The sequence below is a fragment of the Mustelus asterias genome, chromosome 18, assembly GCF_964213995.1.
Source record: "Mustelus asterias chromosome 18, sMusAst1.hap1.1, whole genome shotgun sequence".
Classification (NCBI taxonomy): Eukaryota; Metazoa; Chordata; class Chondrichthyes; order Carcharhiniformes; family Triakidae; genus Mustelus; species Mustelus asterias.
The window spans coordinates 30,493,198-30,511,828 of NC_135818.1; the positions used below are offsets into that span (position 1 = coordinate 30,493,198).

At 45.8% G+C, this 18,631-nt stretch overlaps 1 protein-coding gene across 2 annotated transcripts in view; it reads left to right on the forward strand.

Annotated features, from left to right (window-relative positions):
* The window catches only part of wdr21 (WD repeat domain 21), a 173,273-nt gene that overhangs the window by 32,671 nt on the left and 121,971 nt on the right, over positions 1-18,631 (forward strand). For both annotated transcript variants that reach the window (XM_078233664.1, XM_078233665.1), the window contains exons 4-5: positions 12,747-12,901; positions 14,437-14,519. In XM_078233664.1, the coding sequence (XP_078089790.1) occupies positions 12,747-12,901; positions 14,437-14,519 (238 nt within the window). The remainder of the gene's footprint in view (positions 1-12,746; positions 12,902-14,436; positions 14,520-18,631) is intronic.

Below are 18,631 nucleotides of genomic sequence, written 5' to 3' on the forward strand. Positions count from 1 at the left end.
CTTCCTCATCCAGGTCATTTATGAAAATGACAAACAGCAAGGGTCCCAGAACAGATCCCTGGGGCACACCACTGGTGACCGACCTCCATTTAGAAAAAGACCCATCTATACCCACTCTCTGCCTCCTTTGGGCAAGCCGGTTCTGGATGATGGGATGTGATGAAACAAAGATGGACACTACAAGGCTATAATCTCTGGATTATACCTGAGCCGCGTGCAAATTGGCAAAGGGTACATAAAATTAGAGAGATGAATACATGACTCAAAGACAGGTGTGGGAGAAGTGGATAACAAAGAACAAAGAACAGTACAGCACAGGAAACAGGCCCTTCGGCCCTCCATGCCTGTGCCGCTCCTTGGTCCAACTAGACCAATCATTTGTATCCCTCCATTCCCAGGCTGCTCATGTAACTATCCAGGTAAGTCTTAAACGATGTCAGCGTGCCTGCCTCCACCACCCTACCTGGCAGCGCATTCCAATCCCCCACCACCCTCTGTGTAAAAAACGTCCCTCTGATATCTGAGTTATACTTCGCCCCTCTCACCTTGAGCCCGTGACCCCTCGTGATCGTCACCTCTGACCTGGGAAAAAGCTTCCCACTGTTCACCCTATCTATACCCTTCATAATCTTGTACACCTCTATTAGATCTCCCCTCATTCTCCGTCTTTCCAAGGAGAACAACCCCAGTTTACCCAATCTCTCCTCATAGCTAAGACCCTCCATACCAGGCAACATCCTGGTAAACCTTCTCTGCACTCTCTTTAATGCCTCCACGTCCTTCTGGTAGTGCGGCGACCAGAACTGGACGCAGTACTCCAAATGTGGCCTAACCAGCGTTCTATACAGCTGCATCATCAGACTCCAGCTTTTATACTCTACCTGTTCGTAGGACATTGGCATCAGTACGGGGGGAAAGTGGGGACTGTACTGTTGGGCGGCCTACATCTGAACTATGCTGGGTCCTTGCGGATCATGTAACTAGGAAAGTAGAGAGGGCTTTAAACAAAAGAATGGGAGTGTGTTCAATAGCTTGGAAAATTGGGAAGTCAAAGTTAAGGTAGGAATGCAAGTTATTGAGCAGTTTGAGTGTCAACAGAAAACTACAGGTTGAGACAGACCATATGAGCATGTTTTTTACACCAAGGACTCATACAAGAACCCTGATTAGGAGGGGGGAGTGTTCCAAGAATGGAAGATTTAAAAAAATCAGGGGTATATGAGGGAGCAGTGGCACAGGATAGTGAGGGGGAACTTGACTGTCATAATCCGACAAGCCGGGGCAGTAGACACAAATAAAAATATGCAACAGAGACCAAATCCAAAATTGTAAACATCTGTAAAAAACCAAAGCTAAATGTACTTTATCTGAATACACAAAGCATTTCGGCGGCATGGTGGCACAGTGGTTAGCATTGGTGCCTCACAGAGCCAAGGATGCGGGTTCGATTCCTGCCTCAGGTCACTGTCTGTGTGGAATTTGGACATTCTCCCTGTGACTGTGGTTTTCCTCCATTGCTCCAGTTTCCTCCCACAAATCATGCTAAATTGCCCCTTAGTGTCAGGGGGACTAGCTAGGATAAATGCATAGGGCTATGGGGATAGGGCCTGGGTGGGATTGTGGTCAGTGGCCCGAATGGCCTCCTTCATTAAGATTAAGATTGCTGGTGAAAAAGGTTGGATCACATGGGATAAAGGGGGAGGTGGCTAGATGGGTGGAGAACTGGCTTGGTCACAGAAGACAGAGGGTGATAGTGGAAGGGTCTTTTTCCGGCTGGAGGCCTGTGACTAGTGGTGTTCCGCAGGGCTCTGTATTGGGACCTCTGCTGTTTGTGATTTATATAAATGATCTGGAAGAAGGTGTAACTGGGATGATCAGTAAGTTTGCGGACGACACAAAATTGGCAGGACTTGCAGATAGTGAAGAGCATTGTCAGAAGTAACAGAAGGATATAGATCGGCTGGAAATTTGGGCAAAGAAATGGCAGATGGAGTTCATTCCTGATAAATGCGAAGTCTTGCATTTTGGTGGGAATAATGTAGGGGGGAGCTATACGATAAATGGCAGAACCATAAAGGGTGTAGATACGCAGAGGGACCTGGGTGTGCAAGTCCACAGATCCTTGAAGGTGACGTCACAGGTGGAGAAGGTGGTGAAGAAGGCATATGGCATGCTTTCCTTTATAGGACGGGGGATAGAGTATAAAAGTTGGGGTCTGATGTTGCAGATGTATAGAAGGTTGATTCGGCCGCATTTGGAATACTGCGTCCAGTTCTGGTCGCCACACTACCAGAAGGACGTGGAGGCTTTGGAGAGGGAACAGAGGAGGTTTACCAGGATATTGCCTGGTATGGAGGGGCTTAGTTATGAGGAGAGATTGGGTAAACTGGGGTTGTTCTCCCTGGAAAGACGGGGGATGAGGGGAGACTTAATAGAGGTGTATAAAATTATGAAAGGCATAGATAGGGTGAACGGTGGGAAGCTTTTCCCCAGGTTGGTGGTGACGTTCACGAGGGGTCATAGGTTCAAGGTGAAGGGGGGGAGGTTTAACACAGATATCAGAAGGACATATTTTACACAGAGGGTGGTGGGGGCCTGGAATGCGCTGCCAGGCAAGGTGGTGGAGGCGGACACACTGGGAACGTTTAAGACTTATCTAGATAGCCATATGAACGGAGTGGGAATGGAGGGATACAAAAGAATGGTCTAGTTTGGACCAGGGAGCGGCGTGGGCTTGGAGGGCCGAAGGGCCTGTTCCTGTGCTGTATTGTTCTTTGTTCTTTGTACTTTGTTCTGCATTGTAGGATTCTATAATTTTATGATTTGCAACAAAATAAATGAGTTGATAGCACTGATTGCAGCATATGAGTATTAGCTGTTACGGAAATGTGGTTGCAGGATGACCAGGACTGGGTGCTCAACATTCCAGGGTATGCAATGTTCCAGAAGAACAGGGGAAAGGAGTTGGGGTAGCATTGTTAATCAAGGAAGATTTCAGAGCAGCATTGAGTCATGATATAAAGGCAGTGGATAGTGATGTAGAATTGGGTCAGTTTAGCTCAATTGGTTGGACAGCTGGTTAGTGATGTAGAGCGATGCCAATTCCTGTACCGCCTGAAGTTATTCATGAAGACCCGCCTTCTCAACCTTGTCCCTAGTCTGAGATCTGGTGATCCTCATATTAAATCACCTTTACCTTTAGAATCGGTTTAGTTGGAAATCATGAATAGCAGGGGTAAGAAGACAAGGGTGGGAATAGTCTATGGACCCCCAAAATGTGACCTCTCAGGAAGTCCGAGCATAAATGGGGAAATATCAAGGGCATGTTTGAAGAGAACTGCACTTATCATGGGAGAATTTAATTAGCACATTGATTGGATAAACCAAATCAACAAGGGTAGCATAGAAGAATTTGTGGAGTGCATCAGGGATTGCTTTTTAGAGCACTACGTTGTGGAACCTACTCAGGAATGGGCTATTTTATATTTGGATTTGGTAATGAAGGAAGATTCTCATTGTGTCTGCCTGGGTTTCCTCCAGGTGTTCCGGTTCCCTCCCACAGTCCAAAGATGTGTGGGTTAGGTTGATTGAGGCCATGCTAAATTGCCCCTGTGTTCCAAGATGTGTAGGTTAGTGGGATTAGCATGGTAAATACGTGGAGTTATGGGGATGGAATGGAGGGAGGTGCGGGTGAGAGGGGGGGAGGAAGGAAGGGTGGGCATAAGGGACAGGGAGGGGGAGGGGAGGATCGGGGGAGGAGGTGAGGAGGGAGGAGGGGAGTGAGGGTTCCAATCTGCACAGCCGCATTACATTCAGCCGCAATGCATGTGCACACAGCTTTGATTTGAAGTTGCTGAGGCTTCCCAGCAAGTTTAAGTCATTGAAACCCTCGCCATTGCATTTGAACCTTTTGATCTGTAACAAATTCAAGGTGCAGTGCCTCATATAAGATTCAGCTGCCACCTCAATTGATTCTATCATCCTCCTGTGTTTATTTTTATTTCCCTCCTTGATTAAATGCACCTCAAATATCCCATTGCACCTCAAATATCCCTGACCACAATGTTGATGAGTCTAAGTGTGATTCACTTCCTCTTTTGCAAAGTTTTAGAATTTCAACATAAGCATTATTTTGCTTTTATTAAAATTGCTTCTCTATCCTTGTACCTGATTAAAATGGCACAATTTAGTTCCTATTGCCTTTTCTCATTCTTCCAACTGCAGTGAATTACTTTGCACTTCTCTGTGTCACATTCCACCTGCCATGTGTCAGCCAATTTCACCAGTCTTCCTTCATTCATATTCCTCAGCTCGTTTTCCATTTCTTCAAATGATCGTATTGATACCACCAAGCTTTCTCCTCAGATTAATAAAAGCAAAATACTGTGATGCTGGAATCTAAAATAAAGATAGAAAATGCTGGAAAAACTCAGCAGGTCTGAACTCTGAGCTCTGAAGAAGAGTCATATGGACTCAAAACGTTAATTCTGTTTCTCTCTCCACAGATGCTGTCAGACCTGCTGAGTTTTTCCTGCATTTTCTGTTTTTATTTCTCCTCGGGATGCCTTGCAAGGACATTGATTGAATACCAATTGGTTTTGAAAAACTGTGCATGTTTGGATGTGTAAATGGAACTGACCATACTGTAAATCAGAGAGGGAGGCAAAAGAGTTGCGGGGGGTTGGGGGTGGCACTGCTGATCAGGGATAGTGTCACGGCTGTAGAGAAGGTGGAAGCCGTGGAGGGATTGTCTACGGAGTCTCTGTGGGTGGAAGTTCAGAGCGGGAAGGGGTCGATAACTTTGCTGGGTGTTTTCTACAGGCCACCCAATAGTAACAGGGATGTTGAGGAGCAGATAGGGAAACAGATCCTAGACAGATGTAGGAATAACAGGATTGTTGTGATGGGAGACTTTAATTTCCCAAACATCGATTGGAATATCCCTAGGATAAGGGGTTTGGATGGGGAGGAGTTTGTTAGGTGTGTTCAGGAGGGCTTCCTGACACAGCATGTGGATAAGCCTACAAGAGGAGAGGCTGTACTCGATTTGGTACTGGCTAATGAGCCTGGACAGGTGTCGGATCTCTCAGTGGAGGAGCATCTTGGGGATAGTGATCATAACTCTATATCCTTTACGCTAGCATTGGAAAGAGATAGGATCAGGCAAGCTAGGAAAGTGTTTATCTGGAGTAAGGGGAAATATGAAGCCATCAGGCAGGAGATCAGAGACGTAAATTGGAAGGAAGCATTCTTGAGGAAAAGTACTGAAGTAAGTTGGCAGACTTTCAAGGAATGTTTGTCTGGGGTTCTGCATGACAATGTTCCAATGAGACAGGGAGGTGTTGGTAGGTTACGGGAACCGTGGTGCACGAAAGCTGCGCTGAACCTAGTGAGAAAGAAAAGGAAAGCGTACAAAAGGTTCAGAGAGCTAGGCGATGATAGGCATCTAGATGAGTATACGGCTTGTAGGAAGGGACTTAAGAAAGAAATTAGGAGAGCCAGAAGGGGTCACGAGAAGGCCTTGGCAGGCAAGATTAAGGGCGGCACGGTAGCACAGTGGTTAGCACTGCTGCTTCACAGCTCCGGGGTCCCGGGTTCGATTCCCGGCTCGGGTCACTGTCTGTGTGGAGTTTGCACATTCTCCTCGTGTCTGCGTGGGTTTCCTCCGGGTGCTCCGGTTTCCTCCCACAGTCCAAAGATGTGCGGATTAGGTTGATTGGCCAGGTTAAAAATTGCCCCTTAGAGTCCTGGGATGTGTAGGTTAGAGGGATTAGCGGGTAAATATGTGGGGTAGGGCCTGGGTGGGATTGTGGTTGGTGCAGACTCGATGGGCCGAATGGCCTCCTTCTGCACTGTAGGGTTTCTATGATTCTATGAGAACCCTAAGGCGTTCTATAAATATGTGAAGAGTAAAAGGATGAGATGTGAAGGAATAGGACCTATAAAATGTGAAGGTGAGAAAGTCTGTACAGAACCAGAAGAAATTTGATCCACTGGAGCAAGCTGAGAGGGGTGATTGAAAAGCAGCAGTGCTGGTAAGAGATTAATTGGATTAATTGAATTGTTTATTTATTTAATTAGTCAGCTAGTGTGTGTATTTTTTTGGCCTTTACTTTAACAGCAGTTTTTCAAGTTTAAAGTGAAAACTAGAAGTGGGCAGCAAAGGAGTCTGGGAAGGGTTTTTATTTTAACTTTAAAAGTCAGTTACCTGGGAGGTTCCCCCTCATTGATCCACTGGAGCAAGCTGAGAGGGGTGATTGAAAAGCAGCAGTGCTGGTAAGAGATTAATTGGATTAATTGAATTGTTTATTTATTTAATTAGTCAGCTAGTGTGTGTATTTTTTTGGCCTTTACTTTAACAGCAGTTTTTCAAGTTTAAAGTGAAAACTAGAAGTGGGCAGCAAAGGAGTCTGGGAAGGGTTTTTATTTTAACTTTAAAAGTCAGTTACCTGGGAGGTTCCCCCTCATTGATCCACTGGAGCAAGCTGAGAGGGGTGATTGAAAAGCAGCAGTGCTGGTAAGAGATTAATTGGATTAATTGAATTGTTTATTTATTTAATTAGTCAGCTAGTGTGTGTATTTTTTTGGCCTTTACTTTAACAGCAGTTTTTCAAGTTTAAAGTGAAAACTAGAAGTGGGCAGCAAAGGAGTCTGGGAAGGGTTTTTATTTTAACTTTAAAAGTCAGTTACCTGGGTGGTTCCCCCTCAGTAGTAGTTTTTTTTTTCTCTCGGGCCCCTAGCCCTATAAATTGGTGCAGAGGAGATACCTGATCCTCTACACTGGTAGAGGATCCCACCCTTCCATCCTCCTCTAACCTAATTATAAGTGTGGGGAAGTTTTTTGTTTTCTTTTTTTCTTGCTGGTAATGGCTTCAGGGATGGCAGTTCAGGCAGTATGCTGCATCTCCTGTGGGATGTATGTGGTGAGGAAATCCAGTAGTGTTTCAGGAGATTTTAGTTGTAAGAAGTGCATTAGATTGCAGCTTCTGGAGGAGCGTGTAAAGGAGCTGGAGGGGGAGGTAGAGGAACTCCGCATAATTCGGGAGGCGGAGGTGGAAGTTGATAGGAGTTATAGAGAAATAGTAACTCCTAGAAATGAGGCTTGGGTCAATGCCAGGAGGAGGGGTAAGAAGCAATCGGGAAGACAATCCCCTGGGGCGGTTCCCCTCCATAATAGGTTTTCGGTGCTGGAGGCTACAGTTGAGGAGGAATCAACTGAGCATAGAGAGCAGATCTCTGGGGGTGAGCCGAGTGAGAAAGCTCAGGTGGTTAGGGGCTGTAAAAGACTGGGCCTTGTGATTGGGGACTCCACAATTAAGGGGACAGATAGGAGGGTCGGAACTAAAGGTAGGGACTCAGGGTTGGTGTGTTGCCTACCAGGGGCTGGGGTCCGGGATGTGTCTGACAGGGTATTCAGGACTCTTAGGGGGGAGGGAGATAAACCACAAGTTATTGTACATGTGGGGACACACGACATAGGGAGGATAGGGGAAGGGGATATTAGGCAGGGATTTATGGAGTTGGGGTGGAAACTAAAGGCCAAGACTGACAGAGTGGTTATCTCTGGACTCTTGCCTGTACCACGGGATAGTTTAGAGAGGAATAGGGAGAGGGAAGGTTTGAATTCATGGCTGAGGGGATGGTGCAGGAGGGAGGGGTTCAGGTACTTAAGCAATTGGGGCTCGTACTGGGGAAGGTGTGACCTCTATGAGAAGGATGGTCTACACCTTAATCAGAAGGGGACCAATATCCTGGGGGGTAAATTTGCTAAGGCCATGCAGGGAGGTTTAAACTGATTCGGGGGGGGGGAGGGATCCTGAGTAGTGGGGCTGAAAGTGAGGGATGCATGGATGGGGACTGCAATGCACGGCATTGCAGAGGTGGGGTGGAGCAGGGTTTGAAATGTGTATACTTCAATGCCAGGAGTATTCGCAATAAAGTGGGTGAACTTGCAGCGTGGATCAGTACCTGGGACTTCGATGTTGTGGCTATTTCAGAGACATGGATAGAGCAGGGGCAGGAATGGATGCTGCAGGTCCCGGGGTTCAAATGTTTTAGTCGAAGTAGGGAAGGAGGTAGAAGAGGGGGAGGGGTAGCATTATTGGTCAGAGATTGTATCACAGTGTCAGAGAGGAGGTTTGATGAGGACTTATCTGTTGAGGTAGTATGGGCGGAGATTAGAAATAGGAGAGGAGAGGTCACCCTGTTGGGAGTCTTTTATAGACCTCCTAAAAGTTCTAGAGAGGTTGAGGAAAGGATTGCGGAGTCAATCCTGCTTAGGAGTGAAAGTAATAGGGCAATTGTTATGGGGGATTTTAACTTGACTAATATTGACTGGAATTGTTATAGCTCTAGCTCGTTAGAGGGGTCAGTTTTTGTTCAAAGCGTGCAGGAAGGTTTTTTGACTCAGTATGTAGACAGGCCAACTAGAGGTGAGGCTATATTGGATCTGGTGCTGGGAAATGAGCCAGACCAGGTGCTAGACTTGGAAGTTGGTGTGCATTTTGGTGATAGTGACCACAATTCGGTTACGTTCACCTTAGTGATGGAAAGGGATAGGCATGAACCTCGGGCCAGTGGTTTTAGCTGGGGGAAGGGTAATTATGAGGCTATTAGGAGAGAATTAGGAAACATAGGTTGGACTAGGAGATTACAGGGACTGGGAACGTCCGACATGTGGAGTTTTTTCAAGGAGCAGCTACTGCGAGTCTGTGATAGGTATGTCCCTGTCAGGCAAGGAGGAATTGGTAGGGCTAGGGAACCGTGGTGCACCAAAAAAGTTTCTTTGTTGGTTAAAAAGAAAAAGGAGGCTTATGTTCGGATGAGACGTGAGCACTCGGGTAGTGCACTAGAAAGCTTTAGATTGGCTAAGAGGGAGTTGAAGAGCGAGCTTAGAAGGGCTAAAAGGGGACATGAGAAGACTTTGGCGGATAGGGTTAAAGAGAATCCTAAGGCGTTCTATAGGTATGTCAAGAACAGAAGGTTGGTTAGGGCAAGTTTAGGGCCAGTTATAGATGGCAGAGGGAAGTTATGTGTGGAACCGGAGGAGATTGGTGAAGCATTGAACCAATATTTCTCTTCGGTGTTCACGCAAGGGGACATGAATATAGCTGAGGAGGACACTGGGTTGCAGGGGAGTAGAATAGACAGTATTACAGTTGATAAGGAGGATGTGCAGGATATTCTGGAGGGTCTGAAAATAGATAAATCCCCTGGTCCGGATGGGATTTATCCAAGGATTCTCTGGGAGGCAAGAGAAGTGATTGCAGAGCCTCTGGCTCTGATCTTCAGGTCGTCGTTGGCCTCTGGTATAGTACCAGAAGATTGGAGGTTAGCGAATGTTGTCCCATTGTTTAAGAAGGGGAACAGAGACTTCCCCGGGAATTATAGACCGGTGAGTCTCACTTCTGTTGTCGGCAAGATGTTGGAAAAAATTATAAGGGATAGGATTTATAGTTATTTGGAGAGTAATGAATTGATAGGTGATAGTCAGCATGGTTTTGTGGCAGGTAGGTCGTGCCTTACTAACCTTATTGAGTTTTTTGAGAAAGTGACCAAGGAGGTGGATGGGGGCAAGGCAGTGGACGTGGTATATATGGATTTTAGTAAGGCGTTTGATAAGGTTCACCATGGTAGGCTTCTGCAGAAAATGCAGATGTATGGGATTGGGGGTGATCTAGGAAATTGGATCAGGAATTGGCTAGCGGATAGGAAACAGAGGGTGGTGGTTGATAGTAAATATTCATCATGGAGTGCGGTTACAAGTGGTGTACCTCAGGGATCTGTTTTGGGGCCACTGCTGTTTGTAATATTTATTAATGATCTGGATGAGGGTATAGTTGGGTGGATTAGCAAATTTGCTGATGACACCAAAGTCGGTGGTGTGGTAGACAGTGAGGAAGGGTGTCGTAGTTTGCAGGAAGACTTAGACAGGTTGCAAAGTTGGGCCGAGAGGTGGCGGATGGAGTTTAATGCGGAGAAGTGTGAGGTAATTCACTTTGGTAGGAATAACAGATGTGTTGAGTATAGGGCTAACGGGAGGACTTTGAATAGTGTGGAGGAGCAGAGGGATCTAGGTGTATGTGTGCATAGATCCCTGAAAGTTGGGAATCAAGTAGATAAGGTTGTTAAGAAGGCATATGGTGTCTTGGCGTTTATTGGTAGGGGGATTGAATTTAGGAGTCGTAGCGTTATGTTGCAACTGTACACAACTCTGGTGCGGCCGCACTTGGAGTACTGTGTGCAGTTCTGGTCCCCACATTACAGGAAGGATGTGGAGGCTTTGGAGAGGGTGCAGAGGAGGTTTACCAGGATGTTGCCTGGTATGGAGGGGAGATCCTATGAGGAGAGGCTGAGGGATTTGGGATTGTTTTCGCTGGAAAGGCGGCGGCTAAGAGGGGATCTTATTGAAACATATAAGATGATTAGAGGTTTAGATAGGGTGGATAGTGATAGCCTTTTTCCTCTGATGGAGAAATCCAGCACGAGGGGGCATGGCTTTAAATTGAGGGGGGGTAGTTATAGAACCGATGTCAGGGGTAGGTTCTTTACCCAGAGGGTGGTGAGGGATTGGAATGCCCTGCCAGCATCAGTTGTAAATGCGCCTAGTTTGGGGGCGTTTAAGAGATCCGTAGATAGGTTCATGGACGAAAAGAAATTGGTTTAGGTTGGAGGGTCACAGTTTTTTTTTTTAACTGGTCGGTGCAACATCGTGGGCCGAAGGGCCTGTTCTGCGCTGTAATGTTCTATGTTCTATGTTCTAAATAGCAGAAGGGCTTAATGAATATTTTACCTCGGTATTCACGGTGGAAAAAGACCTGGGTGGTTGTACTACAGGATTGAGGCGGACTGAAAAGATTGAGTATGTGGACATTAAGAAAGAGGATGTGTTGGAAATTTTGAATAGCATCAAGATAGATAAGTCGCCGGGACCGGATGGGATGTACCCCAGGTTACTGTGGGAGGCGAGGGAGAGATTGCAGAGCCTCTGGCGATGATCTTTGCGTCGTCGATGGAGACGGGAGAGGTTCTGGAGGATTGGAGGATTGCGGATGTGGTTCCTATATTCGAGAAAGGGAATAGGGATAGCCTAGGAAATTACCGACTGGTGAGTCTAACCTCAGTGGTTGGTAAGTTGATGGAGAAGATCCTGAGGGACAGGATTTATGAACATTTAGAGAAGTTTAGTATGCTCAAAAGTAGTCAGCACGGCTTTGTCAAAGGCAAATCGTGCCTTACGAGCCTGATGGAGTTCTTTGAAAATGTGACTAAACACATTGACGAAGGAAAAGCGGTAGATGTGGTTTACATGGAATTCAGCAAGGCGTTCGATAAGGCCCCCATGCAAGACTTCTCGAGAAAGTGAGAGGGCATGGGATCCAAGGGGCTGTTGCCTTGTGGATTCAGAACTGCCTTGCCTGCAGAAGGCAGAGAGTGGTTGTAGACGGGTCTTTTTCTGAATGGAGGTCGGTCACCAGTGGAGTGCCCAGGGATCTGGGACCCTTGCTGTTTGTCATTTTCATAAATGACCTGGATGAGGAAGTGGAGGGATGGGTTGGTAAGTTTGCCGAGGACACGAAGGTTGGTGGTGTTGTGGATAGGTTGGAGGGATGTCAGAAGCTGCAGCGTGACATAGATAGGATGCAAGACTGGGCGGAGAAGTGGCAGATGGACTTCAACCTGGATAAATGTGTAGTGGTCTATTTTGGCAGGTCAAATGAGATGAAGGAGTATAATATCAAGGGTAAGACTCTTCGCAGTATAGAGGATCAGAAGGACCTTGGGGTCCGGGTCCATAGAACTCTTAAATCGGCCTCGCAGGTAGAGGAGGTGGTTAAGAAGGCGTATGGTGTGCTGGCCTTCATCAATCGAGGGATTGAGTTTGGGAGTTGGGAGATAATGATGCAGCTTTATAAGTCCTCGTCAGACCCCACTTGGAGTACTGTGCTCAGTTCTGGTCGCCTCATTACAGGAGGGATGTGGAAATGATTGAAAGGATGCAGAGAAGATTTACAAGGATGTTGCTTGGATTGTTTGGCATGCCTTATGAGGATAGGCTGAGGGAGCTCGGTCTTTTCTTTTTGGAGAGACGAAGGATGAGAGGTGACCTGATGGAGGTGTACAACATGTTGAGAGGTGTAGATTGGGTGGATTCTCGGAGGCTTTTTCCCAGGGCTGAAATGGCTGCTACGAAAGGACACAGGGTTTTCGCCTCTCCCTGGAGATCACATGGTCTGGAATGGGGGGGTGGAGGTGAGCTAATAGGTTGTGATGAACAAAGCATCGTAGCTGTGAGGGACAGCTCAGTGGATAGGATATTAGTATGTAGATAGGCTGGAAAATTGGGCGGGGATCCTGGATTCAGGATTCAATCCTGGACCGGGGAGCGGCGTGGGCTTGGAGGGCCGAGGGGCCTGTTCCTGTGCTGTATTGTTCTTTGTTCTTGTTCTTTGTTTAAGGTGCTGGGGAATAGGTACAGAGGAGATGTCAGGGGTAAGTTTTTCACGAGGGTGGTGGGTGAGTGGAATCGGCTGCCGTCAGTGGTGGTGGAGGCAAACTCGATAGGGTCTTTTAAGAGACTTCTGGATAAGTACATGGGACTTAATAGGATTGAGGGTTATAGGTAAGCCTATATATAAGCCTAGGTAGGTAGGGACATGACCAGCGCAACTTGCGGGCCGAAGGGCCTGTTTGCGCTGTATCTTTTCTATGTTCTATGTTTAGTAATGAGTCTCTCTTATTTTTAGAGCTACCTGGATTTTACTATGATCAAAAAAAGAACAGATATTTTAGACTATTGCCTGGACACAACAACTGCAACCCTCTTACCTGGGAAACAATTAAACAAAGGGAAATGGAAGAAAAAAGATTGAAGATGTTGGAGGAGGATGCTAAAACTGGGGTAATTAGACTTGTATTTTACAAAATGCTTTTAAGTATGTTCACTACCCTGAGGGTAGTGTCCTAAGCTTCATTAATGAAATTCTTTCCATCGTATGTCTGAAGTCAGAAGTGGGGACATTCACTGGTGATTGCACAATGTTCAGCACCATTTGCGACGACTCAAATGCAGCAAGACCTGGACAATATCCAGGCTTGGGCTTATAAGTGACAAGAAACATTCATGCCATACAAGTGCCAGGAATAACCATCTTTAACAAGAGGGAATCTAACCACTGCCCCTTGACATTTATCATCATTGCTGAATCCCCCACTATCAATATTCTGGAGGTTACCATTGACCATATACTGAATTAGACCAGCCACATAAATACTGTGGCTACAAGAGTAGGTCAGAGGTTAGGAATCCTGTGGTGAGTACCTCACCTCCCGATTTCCCCAAAGACTGTCCACCATCGACATGGCACAAGTCAGGAGTGTGATGGAATACTCTCCACTTGCCTGGATAAGTGCACTAAGGATGGTCAACACCATCTAAGACCAAACAGCCTGCTTGATTGGCACCTTATCAGAAAATATTCACTTCTTCCGTCACCGATGCACAGTGAGAACAGTGTGTACCATCTACAAGATGCATTGCAGGGACTCCTTAGAAGAACTTTCCAAACCCACGCTACTATCTGGAAGAATGAGGGTAGAAAATGCTTCGGAACACCATCACTTGCAAATTCCTTTCCAAGTCTCTCACGATCCTGCTTTGGAAATATAGAGCTGTTCCTTGACTGTCACTGGATCAATATCCTGGAACTCCCTCGCGAACAGCACTGTAGGTACACCGACACCACATGGACTGCAGTAGTTCAAGAAGGAAGGTCACTACCACCTTCTCGAGTGTAATTTGTGATTGGCAATAAATGTGGTCTAGCCAGTGATTTCCACATCCCATGAATGAGTAAAAAATAAATTCCTGGAGTTTAAAAAAATGAAAGGTGACTGCATTGAAACATAATAATGGGGTTGATAGGACTGATGCTGGGAGGTTGCATTCCATGTCTGGAGAATTTGGAACATAGGGTCTTAGAATATAGAGTCAACCATTTAGGACTGGAATGTGGACAATTGCTTTCACTCACAAGGTTGTGAATGTTTAGACATCTCTGCCTTCTCAACTGAGCATCCTGTCTGAGTATAGACAGGACAGAGGTTGGTAAATTTGGCACTGAGGGATATGGGGATGTTGCGGGAAGGTGAAGGTAGAAATCTACCATGACCTTATCTCATGGCAGGATCGCTCGGAGACTCAAATGGCTGACTCCAAGTCCTATTTATGTTGGCATTTTATTCTTGAGTTCAGCTGTTATAATTATTCTCAGGATGTGAACCTTATACTTCCCAATGACACAAAGTTTGTCTTTACCTGAGCAAGGTTCAGACAGATAATGTATTTGTCAATTGACCAGGATGCCAGCTCTCGAATGAAACCATCTGTGACGATCTGCTTGATCACTGGAGTCCTAACTTTTTTTTTTAAAACAGCGGGTGGCTAGAATGGGTATGGACTTCACAAAGCTTCTACTGAAAAGACATTTTGGATTAATGAACTCGGCATCATATTTGCGGTATGTAGGTTATATTAAAACAATTTACATAGTACATACAGTAACACAGATACAGCTATTTAGCCAGCAAATCCACGCCAGAGTTTATGTTCCAGTCGAACTTCCTCCCATCATACTTCCTCTAATCCCATCAGCATATGTTTCTATTTCTTTCTCTCCCCGTGTGTTTATCTTGCTTTCCTGTAATAGCATAGAGTCAGAGAGGTTTGCAGCATGGAAACAGGCCTTCGGCCCAACTTGTCCATTCTGCCCTTTTTTTAAACCCCTAAGCTAGTCCCAATTGCCCGCATTTGGTCCATATCCCTTCAGACCCATCTTACCCATGTAACTCTCTAAATGCTTTTTAAAAGACAAAATTGTACCCGCCTCTACTAAAATCATAGAAATCATAGAAACCCTACAGCACAGAAACAGGCCATTCGGCCCATCGAGTCTGCACCAACCACAATCCCACCCAGGGCCTACCCCCATATATTTTACCCACTAATCCCTTTAATCTACGCATTTCCTGACACTAAGGGGCAATTTTAGCGTGGCCAATCAACCTAACCTGCACATCTTTGGTCTGTGGGAGGAAACCGGAGCACCCGGAGGAAACCCACGCAGACACGAGGAGAATGTGCAAACTCCACACAGACAGTGACCCAAGCCGGGAATCGAACCCAGGTCTCTGGAGCTGTGAAGCAGCAGTGCTAACCACTGTGCTACCGTGCCGCCCTACTACTACTACTCTGGCAGCTTGTTCCAGACACTCACCACCTCTGTGTGAAAAAATTGCCCCTCTGGAAACTTTTGTATCTCTCCCCTCTCATCTTAAACCTATGCCCTCTAGTTTTAGACTCCCCTACCTTTGGGAAAAGATATTGACTATCTAGCTGATCTATGCCCCTCATTATTTTATAGACCTCTATAAGATCACCCCTCAGCCTTCTATGCTCCAGAGAAAAAAGTCCCAGTCTATCCAGCCTCTCCTTATAACTCAATCCATCAAGTCCCGGTAGCCTCCTAGTAAATCTTTTCTGCACTCTTTCTAATTTAATAATATCCTTTCTATAATAGGGTGACCAGAACTGTACACAGTATTCCAAGTGTGGCCTTATCAATGTCTTGTACAACTTCAACAAGACGTCCCAACTCCTGTATTCAATGTTCTGACCAATGAAACCAAGCATGATGAATGCCTTCTTCACCACTCTTCCATCCGTGACTCCACTTTCAAGGAGCTATGAACATGTACCCCATGATCTCTGTTCTGTAACTCTCCCCAACGCCCTACCATTAACTGAGTAAGTCCTGCCCTGGTTCAATCTACCAAAATGCATCACCTCGCATTTATCTAAATGTTTGAAACATCTTTGCATTTGTTTCATAAATTTGAATAAATTTACATTATTTTGTCTTCTGCTCCATTGAGGTCTTGCGCAATGGGAAAAATTTATCACATTGTTTTGCACTGCCTTCTTTAATCTTTTCTTGTGTTTGTCACTTTTCTGTCCATTTCCTTGCTGTTCCTCACTGTCCTTGGCCGAGTATTGCAAAACAAGTGGTTTCCAAAGTCTTTAGCCCCTGATGTTGGTGGTGTAATTTCATACAGGCATAAAGTCAGAAAGACCTTCAGCATTATCTTGGGATAGTCCGAAGGAAATAGGAGTGTATGAGTTTTGTTATTGAACTCATTGTCCAGAGAATGTGAATTCAAATACTACCATGGCAGTTTGGGACTCTGACTTAATTTTAAATTAGGTTTTTGTTTAAATACTAGCTATGAAGCTGTCAGATTGTTGTAAAAATTTCAATAATCCCCTAACCAGGTTTGGGCGACAGTCCCAAACTAACGTAGTTGACTTTTAACTGCCAGGAATGTTTCAGGCTGGACATTCTGATATATCAAACTATGATGGCAGCCCCAACACATTCCTGGAGAAGTCCAACCATTCCAATAATACCATATGTGCAGAAAATAAATATTTAAAAATCTTATGTATTTTGATGATTGAAGTTATTTAGATGGAGGCAAACAAGAAAGTTGTGTGTGCAGATTGAGGTCCCACGTGTGAAAATGAGATGAGTAACCAGTTCGTGTTTTGGTAATAGATTGGCTGCTATGCTTGAATAACCCCCATTCAGCAAATAGTTTTGAGTTTTTCAGTGTCCATCTGAGCAGATAGGCTAGGAATGTTTCATGTTGTATTATAATGTCTATTTAGATCTGAGTGAGCCTTGAACTCTCAATGTTGTGACAGTGAGATGACATTGGTGTCAACTGTGCCAAGATCACTGCTGTTTGTGAAGTAAGAGCCACAGTACTGCATCATCTGTGTATTGTATAAGGTCTGTAGCACTGCACAATATGGAGATCATGATGTGGAGATGCCGGCGTTGGACTGGGGTAAACACAGTAAGAAGTTTAACAACACCAGGTTAAAGTCCAACAGGTTTATTTGGTAGCAAAAGCCACACAAGCTTTCGAGGCTCTGAGCCCCTTCTTCAGGTGAGTGGGAATTCTGTTCACAAACAGAACTTATAAGACACAGACTCAATTTACATGAATAATGGTTGGAATGCGAATACTTACAACTAATCCAGTCTTTAAGAAACAAAACAATGGGAGTGGAGAGAGCATCAAGACAGGCTAAAAAGATGTGTATTGTCTCCAGACAAGACAGCCAGTGAAACTCTGCAGGTCCACGCAACTGTGGGAGTTACAAATAGTGTGACATAAATTCTGATTCTAGGATCGCATGATAAAGACTCAGGAGGAAAAAAGCAGAAATATTTATGTGAAATAGTGTGACATAAACCCAATATCCCGGTTGAGGCCGTCCTTGTGTGTGCGGAACCTGGCTATCAGTTTCTGCTCCGCGACTCTGCGCTGTCGTGTGTCGCGAAGGCCGCCTTGGAGAACGCTTACCCGAATATCAGAGGCCGAATGCCCGTGACCGCTGAAGTGCTCCCCAACAGGAAGAGAACAGTCTTGCCTGGTGATTGTCGAGCGGTGTTCATTCATCCGTTGTCGCAGCGTCTGCATAGTTTCCCCAATGTACCATGCCTCGGGACATCCTTTCTTGCAGCGTATCAGGTAGACAACGTTGGCCGAGTTGCAAGAGTATGTACCGTGTACCTGGTGGATGGTGTTCTCACGTGAGATGATGGCATCTGTGTCGATGATCCGGCACGTCTTGCAGAGGTTGCTGTGGCAGGGTTGTGTGGTGTCTTGGTCACTGTTCTCCTGAAGGCTGGGTAGTTTGCTGCGGACAATGGTCTGTTTGAGGTTGTGCGGTTGTTTGAAGGCAAGAAGTGGGGGTGTGGGGATGGCCTTGGCGAGATGTTCGTCTTCATCAATGACATGTTGAAGGCTCCGGAGGAGATGCCGTAGCTTCTCCGCTCCGGGGAAGTACTGGACAACGAAGGGAGATATGGAGATGCCAGCGTTGGACTGGGGTAAACACAGTAAGAAGTCTCACAAACCAGATTAAAGTCCAACAGGTTTATTTGGTTGCAAAATCCACTAGCTTTCGGAGCGCTACCCCTTCGTCAGGTGAGTGGGAGTTCTATTCACAAACAGGGCATATAAAGACACAAACTCAATTTACAAAATAATGGTTGGAATGCGAGTCTTTACAGGTAATCAAGTCTTAAAGGTACAGACAATGTGAGTGGAGAGAGCGTTTAGCACCGGTTAAAGAGATGTGTCTTGTCTCCAGACAGGACAGTTAGTGAGATTTTGCAAGCCCAGGCAAGTCGTTATGGGGGTTACAGATAGTGTGACATGAACCCAAGATCCCGGTTGAGGCCGACCTCGTGTGCAGAACTTGGCTATCAGTCTCTGCTCAGCGACTCTGCGCTGTTGTGTATCGTGAAGGCCGCCTTGGAGAACGCTTACCCGAAGATCAGAGACCAAATGCCTGTGACCGCTGAAGTGTTCCCCAACAGGAAGAGAACACTCTTGCCTGGTGATTGTCGAGCGGTGTTCATTCATCCGTTGTCGTAGCATCTGCATGGTCTCCCCAATGTGCCATGCCTCGGGACATCCTTTTCTGCAGCTTATCAGGTAGACAACGTTGGCCGAGTTGCAAGAATATGTACCGTGTACCTGGTGGATGGTGTTCTCA